The sequence below is a fragment of the Uloborus diversus genome, chromosome 3, assembly GCF_026930045.1.
Source record: "Uloborus diversus isolate 005 chromosome 3, Udiv.v.3.1, whole genome shotgun sequence".
Taxonomy (NCBI): domain Eukaryota; kingdom Metazoa; phylum Arthropoda; class Arachnida; order Araneae; family Uloboridae; genus Uloborus; species Uloborus diversus.
In genome coordinates this window covers 112,310,912-112,332,468 of record NC_072733.1, presented here as the reverse complement: position 1 = coordinate 112,332,468, position 21,557 = coordinate 112,310,912, and the positions used below count along the sequence as shown (strand labels likewise).

Genomic DNA, 21,557 nt, shown 5'->3' with positions numbered 1-21,557 from the left:
GGATGTGGATACTAGTGCAGGTGATTTAAATGCAAGTTAATGACAAGCGGATATCGACACTTCAAAAGTATTTAAATAACAATAAACTTTATACACTATTTCTGATTTTTGTATAATGAATTTATTCTGCTTTGATTTTTTAATGTTTTGTCTATATTTTGAATGCTTTTATGCAAACTTATAGCTTTTTAAAAATTACGTACAAATATGTATTCTTTTGTTTTATTGAAATAAATCCATTTTTTTAAAAAATCGCGGTTATTATTATTTATTTTTAATCCATAAAATTGTGTTGCAATGTATTCAGATGTCATATTAATGATAGTAAATCCTAAATTTGAGTGCATTCAATTGCAGTATTAATTTTATATGAATTTTTGAATACAATTAGGCTTATAAGTAAGAAAATCATCCGCTCCCGTAGGCACGGATATCTGCGGAGCTTGCGGGCCTGAGAAAGCGCTTCTTCCTTTTTCCGCTGGCCGGCTGGCCCTGAACATGTCAGAAGCTTAACCCTTCCTTGCCTTTATCTAAATCATCTTGCTGTGTAGTGATATAAAATTTTCAAGAAAGTTGTATTTTTTCTGAAAACCCAAACTAAAGTGTTATATTTAGAATTGAGGGCAGGTGTTTTTTAACCTCTTTGAGAAAACACAAACAAATATATTTACTGATGAGGAAACACAGCAAAAATTAAAAAAATGTCTCTTGGAGCGTATCATTTCAAGAACTTGAAGCATTTATAATGTTTTAGTACATAAAAGAGGGTATTAATTTCTGAAATGCAAATTAATGCAACTGAAACAGCGCTGGTTTTAAGGATATTTTCAACTATTTTTTTAAATAATGTCCTTGAAATCTCTGCATCCTTTAAATAAACTGTATTTGTAATAAATTTGTTTATTTTTAACTAATTTTTACAAATAGGGAACTATGCACAGATTTCTCTCAAAGGGTCAAAATGACCCCAGCCGTATTTCTAGGTATATGAAGATCGCCGTAATTCCAGTGCTATAAACCGTTCTTCCAGCAAAAGATGTTTCAATCTAGTAATTATATTTTTATGTTTGATGTGATAAGGGAAGTACAGTCGTTCAGGATAACTTTAATCTTTTTCGGTTAACTTTGCACCAACTTCAAATTTTTCATAACGTTTGATTAGAATAGTTAAAAATGAGAATAGCAATGATGCTTACTAGTTATTTGCTTTAAAAAATTTGATTAATCTTTCGGTTTATAGAGTTCCTGAAATAAAATAGACCACCCATACAGTTCATATTTTTCTGTTGTCAATGCTTAGTCAACGAAGAAATGGTGTTTTAAAAATCGTTTTGATATATTTTTAAAAGCAAAACAACTAAGGTCCATTTTTTCGACCACTAAATAATACTTAGATACATTTTTCTGTATGTAATGTGTGCTGCTTTACCCAATGCAGTCACGTTTGTTAATGTGTGTGATGTAATTACAAAGAAAGCGTTTGGTGAATATTAGTATACCTCAAATGCTTGCATTTTCTAATTTTCGCTTCGTCTGTCTTGAAATTTACATACATAACGTGTTTTTAATCTTATTGTAGATGGACTTTCATTTGAAAGTAAGCTTTGTATTTGTTTATTACTTTGAATTACGGCCACTTAGTGCCTCTCAGATCATGACTTTGATCGATACTGATCACCCTGATATACGTATATCTAGAACAATTTAATGTAACAAAACACTGAGCAGCGAATTTACCTATAATCTTTAAAATATCTTCCTTTATCAACTACTTTGACTTTGAATTCGTTTTAAGCGCTCTAAACTTTTTCACCCCTAACAACTCTGGAAAATGCTCATTTGATCACGTAGGCACTTCACACTGTTTTCCCCTTAATCTACCATGTACACAAGATTTGTGGAATGCATATGTTAATATAAGAATACTGGGTTGTATTCTTTTAGAAGTTTTTGAAAATCATTTTATTTTCGCAATTTATTATTGTGTTTTGGGTAACTTAGCTACAATATCAGAAGAATTCAATGTAACTTTTCACTTTTATTTATAACTTTCTTCTGTGATTAAACTTTTGGGCTGGCCTGTTTGAAAGTAACCCATCAGTCGAGTAACTGACATATGAATAAAAAATAAATAGAAATGCAACTTGGTAAAACATCATGTTTTTAGAAAATTATCACGGCTTCTTCAAAGTAATTTGAATTCATTTTGATTTTTTTTCTTACAGACGGCGTGGCCCATGGTCGCAAGATCAGGCCTTTCCATGCAGGGTGCTCACATTGGCGGACATAAACAGAGCTCTCCCCCGCCATGATACCCACAAACCGAAACAATGTAAGCACATTCATTTATATTTCATTTTTATCTGCTCAAGTGGAATGTAAAAGATTCAGAGGTAAAGACAAATTGTAAATAGAAGTAACGTAATATGAAATATGTCATAGGAACTTCCATATGTATTATGCAGGGAAAATACGTATACTTGTAGTAAATTCCAGGCGTGAAAGTACTACAGTACTACTTGAAGAAGTAATCACATCAGAAATATAGAATAAAAAGTGAACACACTATGTTTCCTTCTTTCTACAGGGTCTGTTTCAAGATTTGATTGCGCAATCCAAGTGATCCCATGCTCATACGCAGTTAATCCTTTCAGCTCAAACTTACAATGCAATATTGACTATGGAAGTCTTAAAACTTCATTTTCTCTACTTGAATTTGACACAGTAACGGAAAGCAAGAATATTTAACACTATATTAATTATAGCATACATATTTAATTTCATAGGCAGAAAATCATAATTGCTTTAAATTTATCTTATCAGAAACAATAGTAATAAAATTGCTGACCGACTTAGTTACTCTTTCAGCGTAGACTTATATTTTTATTTTTTTAAAAAGAAAACTTTCTTTTTCTAAATTTAAATTTTATTATGAATAAATAAATATAAATGGCATTATTGATTGTATTTATATTTAAAACTTCAGCATATGCACTTAACTAATGTTTCAAATTGAAACTTTTCTTTTAAATTGTAATAATTGTGATGAAAACTGCTGCGATTTCAGATTAGAGAAATAAAAATTGATATTATTATGCATAATAATCAGAAAATAAATCATTTGTACGTTGGTGAATTTAAATTCAATGAGGGTATGAGATGTGTAATATCATCCAATAAAAATGATTTTTAGATCTAATCAAAAATGATTCAATCAAAATTTTTCCAGCTGTTTCATATTAGAGTAACATTTTAAAGTGAACTATCACGGTTTGAAAAATAATAATACAAATAATAATACAAATGAGAAGCCTATTTTATTTAAATAAATCCGAAAATTTCCAGCATAAAGTTAAAGAATCGATAGTACGTCTTAATAGGAAATTGTCAAGTATTTCCTGTTAAGACTTTTAACTAAAGTGAAAAATGTTGAAGCTACATATGATTTTTTTAGCTTTCATCAGTGTTTTCTAGTGTTAAAAATTCGAGTAAATGGAACCATCATTAAAAATAATCCTTATTACAATAAGTTAAATCCGATTCATAAGAAAGTTGATTCGAATCTTACCTTTTCCAACACATTAGCACTTAGAAATTTTCGTTTTCCTTAATTGAATTCATGAATGACAACGAGAATTTCGCTCTTTAATCAGCTCTGGCTTGTTAAATGAAATATTGGTTATGAACTTAAATGCAAAAAAGTTTCCTCTAGTCATCATATTACATCTACTAAGTAGACCTTTTTTTTCTCGTCCGCTTTCATTTGAAGCATAATTTATCCTATTTCGTCAGCCACAAGTTATTTAATATCATAAATACAAAACTGACATCTTTAAAAGAATAAAGCGGAGCTAAATGGTCAGAAGTAGTAATCAGTAAAATACAGTGTCATGATGGAACTATGTGATCCCTTGGCTGACACATCCGAGGAGTTCTCTCGCTTGAAGCAGGTCCGATAGAAAGAGGGAAACTGGTTGTCTTTATGATGGCCCCGGCACAAGATGTGAGGACCCAGAAAGAACAGTGGTATCGAGTAATATTGTTGAAAAATAAAGTATATTTGGCAATTCAAATGGCTGACCCGCTTAATGGAACAGCTAATTTGCTACGAAAAATTATTTTAATAAGTAAGATATTCCATTATCCCAGATAAAAATGACAAATTACAACGTTTTGGTACATTTAAATTTCATTCTATTAAGCAGGAATTCTTTTAACCGATATTCCAATAAGCGGCTAGACTGTATATGGGATAATATACAGATATCATTGAAAAGACAAACTGGTATTTTGCCTTTTAGTATGAGCCGCATTCCAAAAGAAATGAAAAAACATAGAGTAAAAATAAATAGAGGTAGTATCCGGCTTTAAAATCACATCAAGCTCCGCAAAGGCCAGTCCCCTGAGGGGCATCAAAATCTCTTCCTTCGTGCGTTAAATCCGTTGGTGATTGTTTGTAAACGATAGGTTGGCAATTTTAATCTTGCGCTTCGACATCTTCTCAGGATTTCTTGCAACGCTGTCTGCTTCAGGAATAATATATAGATGAGAAATGAGAAAATAAAATTTCTCGCTAATTCCAAATTAGACTCTTAAAGTGTTAGAACAATTTTTTTTGTAATGCATGCTTATGAGCTTAACTCTGACTACTGTACAATATTCGAACTACGGTTTCTTATTTAAGCTAATAAGTTGCTTTATTATCAAAAAGCATTTATAATGTCTCATGCAAACCACACAATAGAGTACTGAGTTACTATTCTATTAAAAAACACGCAAACGCACACACACTTGCATGCTCCCTCTCACACACACACACGTGCGCACGTGCGTGCGTGCACGCCCTCCCCCCCCCCCCTGCACACACGCGTATGCATTTTCATTTTATGAGTTGCATGTTTTTCAATATTTCAAAAGCATAAGTTCATCATCACGTAGCATAAAAACCATTATATTAAAAATTATTATATTTTCAACATTTAGAAAGCTGCTTCCAGTTTGCCTTATGTGTTTAAAAACGATTTTGAATGGTGGAAACTAAATTCATTTTGATAACTCTCAGTTGTTGAAATCGAATTAATTAGTAAGAAATCAAATTTATTCATTCTGGAACTTTTCAAACCAATTTAGAAATGATATCTAATTTAAGAATTGTAATATTTGATGCTGAATCTTTCATATCAAATTAGTAACGTACCTATCGTGACAAACGAGAAAAATATTGAATTCTACAACGCTATATATTCAACAAAAAACACACAAAAACAAGGTTCTTACTGGTGATTTAATAGAAATTGGTTTATCTAAGTCACCACTCGCAATAAAAATCGATGAAGAAAATGAAATTTTGTGATTGTCACTGAGAGTTCGATTTTAAACACTCAGCAGAAAAAAACAATGTAATGAGTTATAATATTGCAGTGAATTGTTCAGTCTAATTAGAATAGTTAATTACCCAGGGCTATCCATCAACTCATTAGCGTTGGCGAACCCATTCTCAAATACAACACACTACTAATACTATGCAGTAAGTGCTAAGTTTTCCTCTGTGGAAGCTCAGAAAAATGCTTCGAATGCAATTGACAAAGATCAGATGCTTCAAAGTTTTTCTGTCAAAATTTACTCTCCCACACTGATAAATCTGTTTGTATCCTTTGGAAAGTTATACGAAAGATAAGTAGTTTTGGAAATATGTAATGATCATTACAAGTAAAATAGCTTTAAATGCAAAAGTACAGAAAATCACTTAACTTCATTTATAAACGCTTCAAATTATGCTCTATTTTTCTTTCTAACAGTGATATTTACTTTATAGGCCAGTGCGGATACCTTTGAAAATGGTAAAAAGTTTTTAAAAAATTAGAACAGGATGAAACCCACCGAAAAAGTAAAAAAAAATAATAAAAGTAATAGGAAAAATAATTTACGGGTGATCTGAGTTCGGGAGGGGGGGGGGTTTAAGGGGAAAAAGCGGTTTATCACAATTTCCGGCAAAACTACGAGTCCTATCGAAAAAAAGTAAATGACAAAGTTGTTGGTAATAAAAAAAAGTACAACTTTTGTATTTTCACTTTTTTTCACAAAACCTTAAAATTAATGCTAAAAATTCAAAAAACCAAACTTTTTGTTTTTTTATTTTTATCTCCCGTAAAAAAAAACGATTTTTTTCACGAAACTTAGTGGAAAGTTACCTTTTTATGTTTCAAGTACACTGCAATTTTTTTGATTTAAAATATTTATTTTTTTTTCTATTTTTGATTCAGTAAAAAAAAAGCATTGTAATTTTCAATCGAAAAATCTCACGTCAAAATATCTGCTTTTTGGAAAAAAAAACGGAGCGTGTTTTTTTCGTTGGAATCTCTACTTTCTGATGGTATAAAAAATATATGCAATAGTATGGGAAAATTTCGCAGAAAATGAAAAAACACGAAAAAGTTCGAATTTGAAAAAAAAAATCATCATTACGTTAAATTTTAAGATATTAATTAAAATTTTAGCTTTATTCACTCAAAAAATGTAAGTTTCCATGTTAAACTGCAAAATTAAAAATTTGAAAATCCATTTAACATATATAGATTGCAAAAAACACGCAAAAATAGTTAACAAAAATAGACATACAAGCATTATGATAATGCGCTTTTACTGCAACTAAATCAGGCAGATTTCTCAAACGAACTATAATGTTTTTTTCGACTCATTCTGTGTGTTTTGTATATGCTGTTTTTGAATATGCTGTAATTTGTTTTGTGTTATCCCTTGTATTGTTATTTTGAACCGATTGTATTTTTGCTTTTGAAAAAATTATAAAAATAATACTGCCAAAAAAAAAAAAAACATGAGATTAGAAATTTAATGTGAGAGCGTCTTTATTTATTTCTTTTCCTTCCTTTGATTTTCTCTGTCTTGAAGTACGAAGGGAGCTATTGCAGTCTCATCATTATACTGACTTTGACAAGTGCGATGAATTAAAGCTGATGTTAAATTCTCAATTTTTTTGTGTTTATTGTCTACACTTCTCTTCATGGTGACGTCAGAGCATTAGTCGATCAGTGACATTCGCTAATCTATATGTGAGGATAACTTTTTACTTGAATGATCTATAGAACATTGTAGCCTTCAGAAAATATTTCTCACAGAAGAGGCAAATGGTCTAGAAATATCTGGGCCTTACTAGTACCTGCTAATTATTTCGTAGCAGCTGCTAAGATCGTTCGAGCAATGAACAACGTCATTTATAAACATACACGTGCAGGTTAAGTTACTTAAAGTAACTCGTGACGAATTTACTTATTTACAATAAACTTTTGGAATCTACATAGTAAGGTAAATACTATACGCGTATTTTAATTTGAATCAACCAGCTATAAAATAGAAGTATTATTATTTTCTTTCATAAATAATATGCTTAACGTAACATAACCTAAAGAAAAATTGAATGAAAAATGGTCGTTTTTTAATCAAAAATTTCTGTCATACTTTTCTTTTTAATATACCCGAACATTGAATATGTGAAGCTATTCAAAATAACAATACAAGAAATAACGCAAAACAAATTACAGCATATTCAAAAACAAAAGACACAGAATGATTTCGATAAAAACATTATAGTTCGTTTGAGAAATGTGCCTGATTTGCTCGTAGTTGCAGTAAAAGCGCATTATCATAATGCTTGTATGTCGACTTTAGTTAACTAATTTCGCGTGTTTTTTACAATCTCTATGTTCCATGGATTTTCATTTTTTTAATTTAGCAGTTTAACATAGAAACTTACATTTTTTGAGTAATTAAAGCTTAAGTTTTAATATTTAACTTAAAATTTTAAGTAATGATGATTTTTTTTTTCAAATTTGAACTTTTTCGTGTTTTATCATTATCTGCGAAATTTTCCCATATACTATTGTATATATTTTTTATACCATCAGAAAATAGAGATTCCAAAAAAAAAAAAAAAAAAAAAAACACGCTCCGATTTTTTTAAAAAAAAGCAGATATTTTGACGTGAGATTTTTCGATTGAAAATTACAACGCTTTTTTTTTATCGAATTTTTTTTTCGAAAATAGAAGAAAAAATTAATATTTTAAATCAAAACATTGCAGTGTATTTGAGACATAAGAAGGTAACTTTTCGCTAAGTTACGTGAAAAAAAATCGTTTTTTTATGGGAGATAAAAATAAAAAACCAAAAAGTTAGTTTTTTGAATTTTTCGCATAATTTTTGAGGTTATGGGAAAAAAAAAGTGCAAATACAAAAGTCGTAGTTCTTGTTATTACCAACAACTTTGGCATTTACTTTTTTTCGATATGACTCGTAGTTTTGCCGGAAATTGTGATAACCCGCTTTCCCCTTTTCGAGAACTCAGATCGCCCGTAAATTATTTTTCCTATTAATTTTATTATATTTTCTTACTAAGCATGATAGAAAGTAAACGATCGCTGCGGAAAAAACAAACTGCAAGAACATGCAACAAAACTTAAGAATTTGACTGTTAGCCGGGTTATATATTTAGGAAAACTATTTAATTGACACATATTACTGCGCAATTTAAGCTGACACAGTATAGGTTACAAGTCTTTATATGTAATTAATATAATGTATATGTTTCATATTAAAGAGTTTATCTTTTAAATATTATGATTGTCCTGTTTTTAAGTCATGTTCATTTGTGACTCAGGTTTGTTCACATGCACTATTGAAGGCATTTTATTAAATACCATAAAGTAAATACATTTTTTTTTAAAGATCTCGAAAAACTCCATGACACAAGGAAAAGATTATTCTATAATGTGAACACTTTTGCTCCGAGAAATTTATAATACTTATTGAAAAATAAATAAATGAAAAAACTAAAATGCTCGCATATGCTCCCCCTTTCCCCTAAATATTATCTTTTTAAACATTTTTTAAACAATTTCTCAAAATTATCTAAATCTGCAGTTATATTTTTTAAAGGAATATATTTCTTCACCCTGATAATTTAACTAATATCATGCATTATGTTGATTCATCCATTTAAACGGTATTTCAATGATCGTGCAACTTAATAATCTCGTAAAATACAAACAATAGGTTTGCCTACTTCAATTATAAATCTCTAAACTATAAGCCAGATAAAAAGCCGACTGCCATGGAAATGCGATGTTGTATTTCAATAAGTTAAAAGTAAGTAAATTGAGCAAGATGCAAAGCTTTAAATAATTACTTATAATAAATAACTTTTAAAATAAACGCATAGTACAATTTTGGAGGGAAAAGGCTGTTTTAAATATGTGACGTAAATCGTTTCGTTCCATTGACTCAAACAAAATAGCTATGCTCCAACAAAAGAGGGGGATCTACTATCCTCCTCAAAATATAATTTCTCGGCACCTTACTTCAACAAGGTATGATACAACACAAAAGTACAGTGAATTTGCAATAACTCGAATCGAGCATGGACAAAGAAACACTTCCGATTTATGTGAAGTTCAACTTGCCACTAGTTTCAGATTCAAACACTTCAGTAAAGAAAACTAAGGATATTTTAATTAATATAATGGTAATTGATAAAACTACTGAACTTATACAAATTATTTTATTTAAAAAGTGTACTCATTTTAGTCTAAAACATTACGAACTAAAACTTTTTTTTAAATCTCTTTTTTTTAGTTCCTACTTTATTTATTTATTTATTTTTTTGGAGGGGGGGGGGAGATAATCGTTCTTTTTAAATCGCAATAGGCGTTTTTGTGATTCATGTAATAGTAAATATTAAAGCTTTTTCACAAGTGTTTCTTCTTCAGCAACACTTTAATAGTCCTGTGCTTTTTAGAAATTCTTCGTGGAAAAACCTCTATGTTTTAATCAAATTTTAAAATGTCAAAGCAAGTTGCAATCTAAATGCATTCTACAATAACAACTTTTTTAATACCTCTTCCTTTGACTTCAATAATCACTCTCTTTGTGTTTCATTGAAAAAGACACAGTTTAGGAAGCAATTCCTCACTAACGCTTCAGAATCCTAATTAAGTGCGAACAATACAAGAAGAGAAATCACAGGTGTTACTTGTTATTGCACTCAGCATCAAAAGGTGTTATTTTGGCTTTTGTAGAGTACTGTGCATGAGCAGTAAGATAAGGTTAAATAATTTCAAAATTGTACTTTCGAGTTTTTGTTATTTTATCTATTAAATTTCGAGTTATCTTTTAAAAACTTTCGAGTTAAAGAAGTAAACATCGAAATATGGAGATTAGCCAACCTTTAAGTGAAAACAAAGTTTCACAAACTGATAAAAAATTCCAATTATTGTAATATTTGATCTATCTGATTTCAAGTTATTGCGTAATGAGTGTATGGAAAGTAATTTTGCTAACACTTTTCCTAAAAATGTTCTTAATAAATCCTAAAAATGTTCATTTGTAAAATTACCAATGACTTGCAGTTTATTTCAATATGAGTTTAAAAAAATTTAGTGCTGAACGAGAAATCAGAAAATGTATTTATTTTTTTCTTTATGGAATAATTTGAGCGGAATTTTTCTTCAAATTAAGTCATCTCTTCAAAATGCACCAAAAACTAGTATTTCAATATTCATCTCAGGTGTGAATAAACCTGAAAACATGTTAAAACCTTGGAGCAGGAATTAAAATGGAGGGAACAAGTCTAATCATTGGCTTAGTAAAAGCTGACCCACGGACCCCAAGTCACATGACTCAACAACAACGAGTGGTTGGGACGTTTTGCGTGAAACAACGAAAAGAAACCTGATTTCTTCCAATGCTTCGCTTTAAAATGTATCACGTGACTTGGGAGTCTGGGTTTCATGAATGAAAATCTTCACTCCTTCCATTTTATCTCTTATGAATGGTTAAAACCACCACTCTTTAGAACCTAGTTAGAAAATTTTCTACCATTTTCTTTTTTCCTTAACAAGTGCAAAATATTTTTAACGGCGAAGTTTAGCTGCATACTGATGTTCAATATTTATACATTGCAGAACGGGCATATTTTTAACTCCCTTTGTATTTTTCTGCAACGCTGTCAAATTTGCTTACTTAAGCTCCTTTGAACTTCGAGGATGTAAATAGAATAATAAACTAAAGATCACAATATATTTCTTTCGTTCGTCATTTAAAAAAAAGAAAGAAAGAAAAGAAATCAAGCGTAATATTTTTTCTTTTCCTTTCTTTTTTATCTCCCCCTTCTTCCCCCCCCCCAGCTAGCTTCTTTAGTTTTATCAGATTTAGCCAGAAATATTTCCAAGAGGCTACAATAGCGCACATTTATGTTTACACAGTGTATTTTAATGAATGAAAATCTCCTGATTTGCATGTGAAAATGTCTGACAGTAAATAAAAAAAAAAAAATTTTTTTAAGTGATCGATTTTTTAAATTACTTCAAACTATTGGTACCTGCACGTGGTGGCCAGAAGTAGAAAATTAAAGGAAAAGTTAAGTTAGTACATGAAGCTTTTTTTAAGCGTAAAGTAGTATTATTTTTTTAAAGATCTACAGAATTTATGCAAAACTGAAAACTAGGCACCTACGGTGATTAATTGATAAGATTATATGAGGCAATGAGAAGCAAAAGGATGTAAGTGGCAACATTTCAAAATTTGGAGATAACCAGTACAAACGGTAGGTGAACCTCTCCTCTGTCTTGGGGCAAGAGATGGTACTCTGTAGCCCTGGTAGGTGCTGCTGTATAGCATGATTTGGAAAAAAAATTCAATGAAAGCCTATCTATGACGTTATCTTTAGAGTCGTTTTACTCAAAACTTGAAAATGTCCACTTACGTCCCTTTGCTTCTCACTGCCTCATATGTACAACTTTATTTTTTGTGACAAAATAAGCATGAAAACGAAAACATTTGTATGTACAATTCAATCGTGGGGATATTTTTGCGCTGAGAAATTGATAATGTTTTTTGAAACGTAGAGAAATGAAAAAAAAAAAAAACGGCACCCCCTTTTCCTTACATATTTTTGGAGGCTATTTATCATAGTTCAAAAAATGCGAGAAATTTGTCAAATATTTGATTCTTTAAATTAATTGAAGTTCCTTAACTTTCTCTAAGAAGTAATATACACCGAAAGTTGCAGAGTAAAATATGTTCCTCTCCATTGAAATGTCACAAACAAATTTTATTTATTTAGAATTTTAGATCACAAGCATACATTCGCATTTGATGCCATGGTTAGGTTATGACCAAAAATGGTGATAAATTAACTATTATTCATAAGGGATAGCAAATTATAATGAAAGCATTATAAAAAGTCTCTTTTTACTATTATTGTAATTGTCATTCACATTTTTATTAAAACCACAAAATTTAAAGAAAATGCAGGAATGAAAATAAAACAGTAATAATTTATCGGACGTTTGTAATTAATATATAACGTGCAGTTGCGTGGAAAGAAATTCCCCAAGGTGCTGTTCATCTTAAAACAGTTAATTCCGCTAGTTAAAATATTAAATAGATGCATCAGTTTTATGTGAGTTAATTTTATACAGACAACCTGACACACATGAATTTGATTAGATGATAAAAACATCTTTTAAACAGAAGAAAATAAATTAGTTTTTCATTTTCGTACTGTAATTTTGAGTTTCAAGAGAAAGGTCCAGCTATGACAATGATATGATGAATTAAAAATGTCTTTTCAAACCAACCAAACAATAGCAGCAAATATTTAATAATTGAATTTAATTACATTAACAACACAGGGGAACAAAATGGTGTTTTTTTTTCTTTTTGGTGCTCCGAGTTTAAGAACTTATTGTAGATACGTTGGGGGCTCTGAATCAAAATATGAAATTATTTTTGCTCTAGCAGCTCTACTTTTTCACATAAGTACTGCTGTTTTATCCAAAATGCTCAGTTTTAACTTTTTTTAGACACCTTGCTTGGACTGTAAAAATGCGTTAAAATCAAAGATTCAAGGCGCCCCCCCCCTTTGCCGCGCCAGAATCATTCAGTTATGTAGTCTATTTCAAAGTAACATATGTTGCTTCAGAGTCATCCTCTGTAAATCTATTTCTATCGTTTAAAAGGACCATAAGCTTAAATGGTATCACATCTTGAAAAAAAAATCGTCAAATTATTTTATTAGTATAATTTTACTTATTTTATACTTTTTGGTGGATTAGGAATTTTTTGCCTACAGTCACTATCATTGGCACTCGGCAAACTACAGAAATCAATAATTTCACTTTCATACCGCTTGAAAAATTGTAAAGAGGAAACGATGCTTCATGAAAAGAAAAAAAAAACTAATTTCGACAAAGATTTCTTATAGCAACCCTTCTATAGCTTTCATTCGGTGTTTCAGTCAATTCGTTCGAAAACGTACGTCAACAATCGTGAGTTAGACGATACCAAGTTCCTGACACGCTACCCGAGTATTTACTATCCCCCTGGTTCATATACTGATTCTAGATTTCTCGTTAATGAACTCTTTGCATTTTTAAAAAACTTTATTTATGCTTTACTACTTTTCTAAATGCCTCTCAGTGAAAACCATTTTATTGGAACATTCAAAACTAAAAGAACATTCCAAATGTGAATGCTTTCCTGCCAGCAATTTTCTCTCATGAAATAATTCGCATCATAAAAGAAAAAAAATCAAACAGTTCGTGCGGGGAAAAGAAGTGATCGCAAATAAAGCACATAGATGATGATGTTGCCGTGCAATTTGGAGCAAATGTCTTCAACTTCTGTTCTGTGGAATCCTTGGGTTCCCTTTAACTTGAACAGAGGTTCCGGAAGTGATCTTTGCTAAATCAAAGAGTCAAAGTTTTAGTAAAATTTTAACTTTGTAAAACATTGAAGTCTTAAAAGCGATTTACTGGTAAAAATAAATCTAAATAACTATTTTATGTCATGCTTTTGTTTGTTATTCATAGAATTTCTTTTAGAAAACCAACAAACCCCAATTATCTACTTCACTATTCATCATCTTATCCAGATACTTGTATTGGGGTAAAATTACGCAACAAAAACCATTTCGTACACATGAATAGGATTAAAGCTTGTAATCCTATTTTTTTTTCTATTTTATCAATAGGTTCCTACGAGAAAACGGTAAACTCAAAGTGTCCCGCATGGTACAAAGGGTTGAGTACCATTGCATTAGAGGAAAAGCAGATGTTTTTAGTAAACGAGCTGCAACCTCGAAATTAATTAAGAGGAAAAGGTAAAAAGATCAATAATTGCTTTGATTTCCCCCCGCAGAAGCTACTCGAAAGGTGGAGAATGCGTTTGGGTGCAAAGAGAAAGAAATTGAAAGGGCAGATACATTCTAAAGCATGCTGCTAAGCTATTTCAGCGTAAGTGTCGAAACGTGAGTATCGCACTTGCAAACTGCTTGCTGGGGAAAGTAAAAGATGCGGTGTTTCGGAAGCATAAATACGCAAAAGGTTAGTAAACTTGAGAGAGTATTTTGCCAGGCACGAGTCAAAATAAAGTACTACGATTGGCAGAAAGTTTTGCTTGTAATTTCATTCATATCGAAGGAGTAGTGGCTTTGTTGATGTGGACGCTTGTTGGATTCGTGCCGATGCTTTCCCTTCGCAGCACATACCGTTAGTCCCGAATGACGTCAGCAACCCGATCGTTACGTAAAACGCATGACGGTCTCTATTGACGTCATCGATGACGTCAGTGTGTGAGTAGGCGGAAGCTGAGGACCAGCGTTGCTAGGCAACGGAGGAGGCGTTGGTCAGCCCGCCCCGAGGAAAAATTGCCGAAAATTTATTTTGGAAGGACCTATTTTGAAGTTTTTCAAAATGTAACTCGCTCTCAGTGATCCGATGCGATTGCACACCAAACGAGTTGTCAATCACCAAGGTTCTTTTTGCCTCGGGATGGAAATGTATTAATAATCAGATCAACATCGGGAGTATTCGATTATGAGGTAAAAAACATATTTATGCGAAGTTGTTAAGGACAATAAATGGATGGATGAGTTGCTTCTAGATGGCACTCTGTCTAATTTATATATTGGAATCTAAACTTCGCATCGGTTGCGTTTTGAGCTTAAAATTGATACAAAATGATATCTAGAATAAAGATTAGGACATCAGAGCAAACATTATTATCGCATCGGTTGCGTTTTGAGCTTAAAATTGATACAAAATAATATCTAGAATAAAGATTAGGACAACAGATCAAACATTATTATCGCATCGGTTGAGTTTTATGCTTAAAACTGATACAAATAATACCGGAATGAATACTAGAGATGACATCGCCGCAACATACCACAAAAAATGAACAAACATGCAGAATGTATACATGTGTAGAGGTTATTATGGGTAATATTCAATGCTTTTGCAATACATTTAATAAAGTGAAGTAGCTGTTTGCAGAAGGGGTAATACTGCATTACTAAGTATACTTATTATTTTTATTCTTTGATTTTAAATTCTCGATTAAATTATAATGTTTTGTCATATTGAAAGTATAGTGAATACCATGCGAAATATTTCGAGAAAGCACTTATAAGTAAGAAACATCTCTTCGTTCAAACACTATTCAGAGATTGAAACGTTTTAAGTAGTTTCACAAGAAGCAATTCGCGGCAATTAAAGTATTTGTTTCAATATCAAAATTCATGTTTCTTTGAACAAGAAATTCTATGTATTTTTTATCTTGAACTTAGCAGCGTCTGGAGGTAACCTTCTGTATACACATATCTTTACTGTTGCGGATTGTTGTTAATATACCTAGGACACGGATTACAATAAAATTTATTTACACGTGTTTTGAGACAACGAATGTCCATTTTCCGTTAACTTCGATGTCTCTGACGTGTCATTCATATACTTTTTCTTAAAAAGAAATAAGTTTTAAAGATCATGCAAAGTTTCGGTACAAAGCTACACCTTCAAGTTTTACAAGAAATGTATTTCAATATAGAAATGTATTTGTAGCTTTTTTAATTCATTGCAATATTATTTTTTGATACACTTTGATTTTTTTTTTAAATTTCGTTATTTTAAAAGTACTACATCGCGAGACAGTTGAATAACCAAGAAGCAGAAGCGTTCTTAAGGAACAACATGTTTAACGAAACATCAGGACAAATCAGGACAGAACAATTCAGGACAAACTTTAGGACAAAACGAAACATTCAGGATCGAGCGTCTTTCAATATAATTTTCTACCAGTATGCGAACAAAATCGCATCCCACTCACCAATCAGATGTCAAATTCGTCACGTGATAATTGAAAACGATCACGATCCGATGCGTACGAGAGTCCCGCTGATTTTCAAGTCGACTTCAGACAGCTCTTTTGAAACCGTATGTAGTATCTTATTTACAGCATAGAAAACATTTAAAAATAGAAGAGCGTGATTCAGTGTCTAAAAGTAAAACTAAGTTGCTAAAGATCTATTCTAAGTAAGTTAGAATAAATTGCGCAAATTAAAAAAAGTGGAAACTTTGTGTCCCAAATACAGAGTACGCATTACATTGGAAACACTTGCATGTACCAAAACTAATTTTAAAAAGTAGATTTTCGACCATTACTTCTCCAATTCGTTTTATCTCACGTATTGTAAAGCAAAATATTGTATTTTAGACTCGTAAGTTCTTTTTTTTCAGAAACGTTTCTTTCTCTACTATACTTGCATTTTATAGACCACGTTGTGAAAAAAATGATTTGGAAAATGATGTTTTTACTCTACCCATAAAGCTGAACTTCAAAAGAAATAAAAGTGGAACGTTGCACACATGAAACAGAAAAAAAAAAAAAAAAAGAGCAATAAATTTCTAAAGCATTAAAATGTTTGACAATCTGCTAATTTGTTACTTTTTAAATTTTATTTTCTTTCTGAAACAAATAAAACTAACATCTGAACTGGTTATGAGTATTTATTTCATAAAGATTTCTCTTATATTCAAGAGTGAAATTTACTAAGTAAATGACGATGTCGGGTTGTACTATATTCCTTGAGCTGATGTCATTAACACTATCTAGAAATATATTGACTTTTAGATAATTTACTCCAAGAGATCAAAAAACTATATGCTTTGTATGTCAGTTGTCTGATAATTGTGCCTGAAATTCACCCCAATTATTCTTAAACTACGTTGACCATAATATTCATAGGTGTCAACAAATTAATCAGTCAAAAGTAGTTATGTCGTTTTGAGAACTTTGTACTTATTCTTTATACTTTGTACTTGCCCTATAAAAGTCACTAGCTGTGTGTGTGCGAACAGAATAAAATTTTCTCCCAACATTTAAATATCTTTTTGCTGATCTTAAAATAACCTTACATATCAGCTAGTAAAGTAAACTCGTGCTCCATTTTGGATATCATTTATTAATGCCTTTAATAATGACCACTATATCGTTGCCTTGTTCAATGCTGTGATGTTATGTCAACTGTGGAACTTTTTTTCTTCAAACCTGTAGAGTTCAAATCAAAAGTCTTCCTTAAATGATTTTAAAACCGAAGCAAACACAGAGTGAACAAATTAAGCGGGAATCTACACAAATGACACTCGATCCATAAACAAAAGATTCCAAGGTAAAAAACATGTCCTGGGAAAAAGGTATACAAGTCATGTCCAAAGAAATGAGGCATACTCTGAATATTGAGGTGATGGCGGTTATCACCGTATAGTCAATTAAAAAAAGAGGTTACTAAATCAAGACTCTCTTTTGTACTTCATTAAGTCATGGATGCAACATATATAGCTTTAATATTTCATTGCGAAATAAGTGGCAATCACGCGGGGAATGTTTGCCTCGATTTAATAAATTAAGAGATGAAATCATCTATTCTTCTACATCGGTTCCCAACCGGTGGTCCGCGAATCCCTGGGAGTTCGCAAGAAGTTTTCAGGGGGTTCGCGAAAATAATATTGTAATGGCGGAGTTTTAGCATGCCTGTTTCTGATGAAGTTTCATGCTCAAGCAGTTTCAAGCAAATTTTGATCTTTTTTTATTCATTTGTCTCTCGCACATTTGATACTTTTAGTTTGAGGAAAAAAAACGTGCATAATTCCTGACATATTTTACATTTAAATAATTTAGTGTGTCATTGCAAAGTGCCGGTTTTTGCGCTTCCATTGACAATGATAGGTGATAGCCCTGAAGCCATGCTGAAAAAGCTCTACTTATGAATACAATGTGATCACATAAAAGAATTTGAAAGCGTTCGTTTCCTCTGAAGCTTTTGATCGGAGAGATTGATTAAACTTGAACAAAACATTACGTGGAGCATGTGTATACCAGTGTTTAAAATATTTTGATGTTTATTTTCTTTACCATTTGAGTCTAACGAAGAGCTGTCGCTCTTTTCTTGTGCTGAGTCAAAAATGAATAGAAGCGTGATCACGCTGTTGTTTGTTGCTATAATTTTCACACTGCAATTTATTTTGAGTTTAGTTGTCGAAAAATTAAAAGAATGGCTAGCAATTCAAAAATCCCACAGGAAGTATGAAAAATTAATTACTATAGAAAATTTTTGTGGGGGGAAAGTTTGGCACTGTTAGGTTTATGCAGTAAAAAAAAATCAACGGAATTTAACCATACAACTTAATTTGCGCTATATGTAAATAAGGAATTTATGAAATTTGGGTAGAAAATTTCTCTTGTAGTGAGTGAGCTTAACAATGTTTGTTTTGTTGAAAATTACCTTTTGTGTAAAAATTAGAGTAAATATGTATATTGAAAATAGACGCTAGTATTATTTTTCAATATACGTTGTTTACTCCGCACTTATAGCATAGTTACAAGAAAATTCTTCAGCAATTAAACAATTAATGTAAACAGTAAATCTTTATCAAACAGTTAGGCTCGTAGTTTTTTTGAAGAAGACTTAAACCTAGATCTTTCTCATTTTACTGTAAGAAAAAAGTTCATTTAGTTAATCTGCGAGCTCATTGAAAGGTATTTTAAAGATAAGTCTTTAATTGAATTCTGGTTTAGTGATAATAGAGATAAATGTACCCTAAGGTCAGAAAAATTTCAGCCAAACTTTGAGCCTCTTGTTTCCCCAAATATCCCATTTTCATAATTTTTTCAAAGTTGATGGAAGCTCAACACAGAATAATCACTGTGTTTATTTTTTGGTAAATTTGCTTTGCATTCATTTTTTAGCGATCATTTTAGTTCGTAACAATATTTGTAATTCCATATTTTGCAATTATGTTTTCGCTCGTGTTATGTAGTTGTGCGCGCGCGTTTTTTTTTTTTTTTTTTTTTTGCTTTTTACTTATTATCTAGTTCTCAAGGGATTTGCCAACTTCTTTCGGAGTTTCGAAGGTGTTCGCAAGGGGGGAAAAGTTGCGAACCACTGCTCTAGAAAGGCAAGTGGTTCCCTATCTTTTCCCCCTTATGAACCCCTTCCAAACTCCGAAGAAGTTGGCGAAACCCTTGGGTACTCTAGGAAACAAGCAAAAAAAAAAAAAGAACGCGTGGGCATACAACTACACATAGACAATAAAATTTGTGAGATTTTTCTTAGTTTGATACTACTGCATATTTTATACCAAAAACAAAAACATAATGATCGCTAAAAATTGAATGCAAAACAAATTCACCGAAAAAAATAAACACAGTGATTGTTCTGTGTTGAGTTTCAATCAACTTGAATTATGAAAATGGGATATTTCTGGAACAAAGCGGCTCAAAGTTTGGCTGAAATTTTTCTGACCGTAAGGTACATTTATCTCTTTTATCACTAAATCAGAATTCAATTAAAGAACGATCTTTAAAATACCTTTCAGGGAACTCTCAGATTAACTAAATGAACCTTTTTTTCTTACAGTAAAATGAGAAAGATCTAGGCTTAAGTCTTCTTGAAAATGACTACGAGACTAGCTGTTTGATACTAGCTGTTTGACTAGCTGTTTGAGATTTACTTCTTACATTAATCGTTTGATTGCTGAAAAATTTTCTTGTAACTACGCCATAAGTGAGTAGTAAACTGCGTATATTAAAAAAGTAATAGAAGCGTCTATTTTCAGTATACACATTTACTCAAATTTTTACAAAAAAGGTAATTTTTAACAAAATAAATATTGTTAAGCTTACTCACTACAAGAGAAATTTTCTACACAAATTTCATAATTCCTATTTACATGTAGCGCAAATTACGTTGCATGGTTAAATTCCGTTGGTGTTCTTTTACTGCGTAAACCTCACACTGGCAAACTTTCACTAATAATAACGGTATTTTTGGGTTGCTAGCCATTCATTCCTTTTTTCGACAATAAAGATCGAAGCAAATTGTAGTATATGTAGTGTGAAAAATTATAGCAATAAACAACAGCGTGATCACGCATCTATGCATTTTTGACTCAACACAAAAGAGCGACAGCTCTTCGTCAGACTCAAATGGTAAAGAAACTAAACATCAAAATATTTTAGACGCTCGTATACCCATGCTCCATGTAATGTTTTGTTCAAGTTTAATCAATCTTTCCGATCAAAAGCTTCTGAGGAAACGAACGCTTTCAAATTCTTTCTTCTGAAACATTGTGTATTCATAAGTAGAGCTTTTTCAGCATGGCTTCAGGGCTATCACCTATCATTGTCAATGGAAGCGCTAAAACCGGAACTTTGCAATGACAGACTGAATTATTTAAATGTAAAATATGTCAGGAAGTATGCAAATATTTTCAAGCTAAGAGTATCGAATCTGCGAAAGACAAATGAATAAAAAAAAAAGAGCAAAATTTGCTTGAAACCGCTTGAGCATGCAACTAGTTCAGCCGAACTTCACGGAAAAGCCGCAGAAGTATATTGTTGCAGGAGGTGCTTATTTTTAAGACTATTACGCAGTTGTACCGATCAACTCGATAAATTTATCTTTTTAAACGAAGGCTCATTACTTTTGGCTCGCACCATGTAGGATGTGTATAAAAATTTATACATCAGTTTTTGAAAAAATATGTACTTTGATATGCTCACAGACAAAAATGCATCGATTTTTTGTAAAACTGTTCTTCCGTTATCGCTGGAATTCATCAATATGACTCATAAGTACATGAATTGTTTTGTTTTTTCGTGCCGAAGAGAATATTCAGAAGCAAATTCAATTTTATCATGTTTTAGGTGGTGAAAGTACGATTTGAATTACGATTCAAGAAACCTGGTTAAAAATGCTGAAAACCCAATTAACCAGGGGTGGATATCTACCCCGGTTTGTGGTTCTAGGGTTATAAATTCTTCAGGGGTGCCCACCCCCTCTACGAGCAAGTAAGCACCCCCCTAAATATTGTGAAGATCTCCCCTCCCCCCCCCAAAAAAAAAGTCGTCTCAATCTTCTCAGTGTATAAAAAGAAAAACATTGAAAATTGCAATAACTTGAGATAATAAATTTTCATTTCCTATTTCATTATCTTCATTTATAGTATTAAAAAGCATTTATATTGTATCAAAATCTTTTTATAAATTGTATCAACTAATATAGTGGCCGTCGCTTATATGAATCATGTTTGTTCTAAACCGCTTTTATTTCATAAAGTGGCTGATTCAATAAAGCGACTAATTCAATAAAGCAGGCTTTCGTTCTGTTTTTGACGATTTGAGTCATTAAAGCGGTTGATTCAATCAA

At 31.5% G+C, this 21,557-nt stretch overlaps 1 protein-coding gene across 2 annotated transcripts in view; it reads left to right on the top strand.

Annotated features, from left to right (window-relative positions):
- The window catches only part of LOC129218072 (uncharacterized), a 208,165-nt gene that overhangs the window by 109,216 nt on the left and 77,392 nt on the right, over window positions 1–21,557 (top strand). For both annotated transcript variants that reach the window (XM_054852261.1, XM_054852264.1), the window contains exon 2: window positions 2,226–2,332. In XM_054852261.1, coding sequence (XP_054708236.1) covers window positions 2,309–2,332 — 24 coding nt within the window. In that variant the 5' untranslated portion in view covers window positions 2,226–2,308. The remainder of the gene's footprint in view (window positions 1–2,225; window positions 2,333–21,557) is intronic.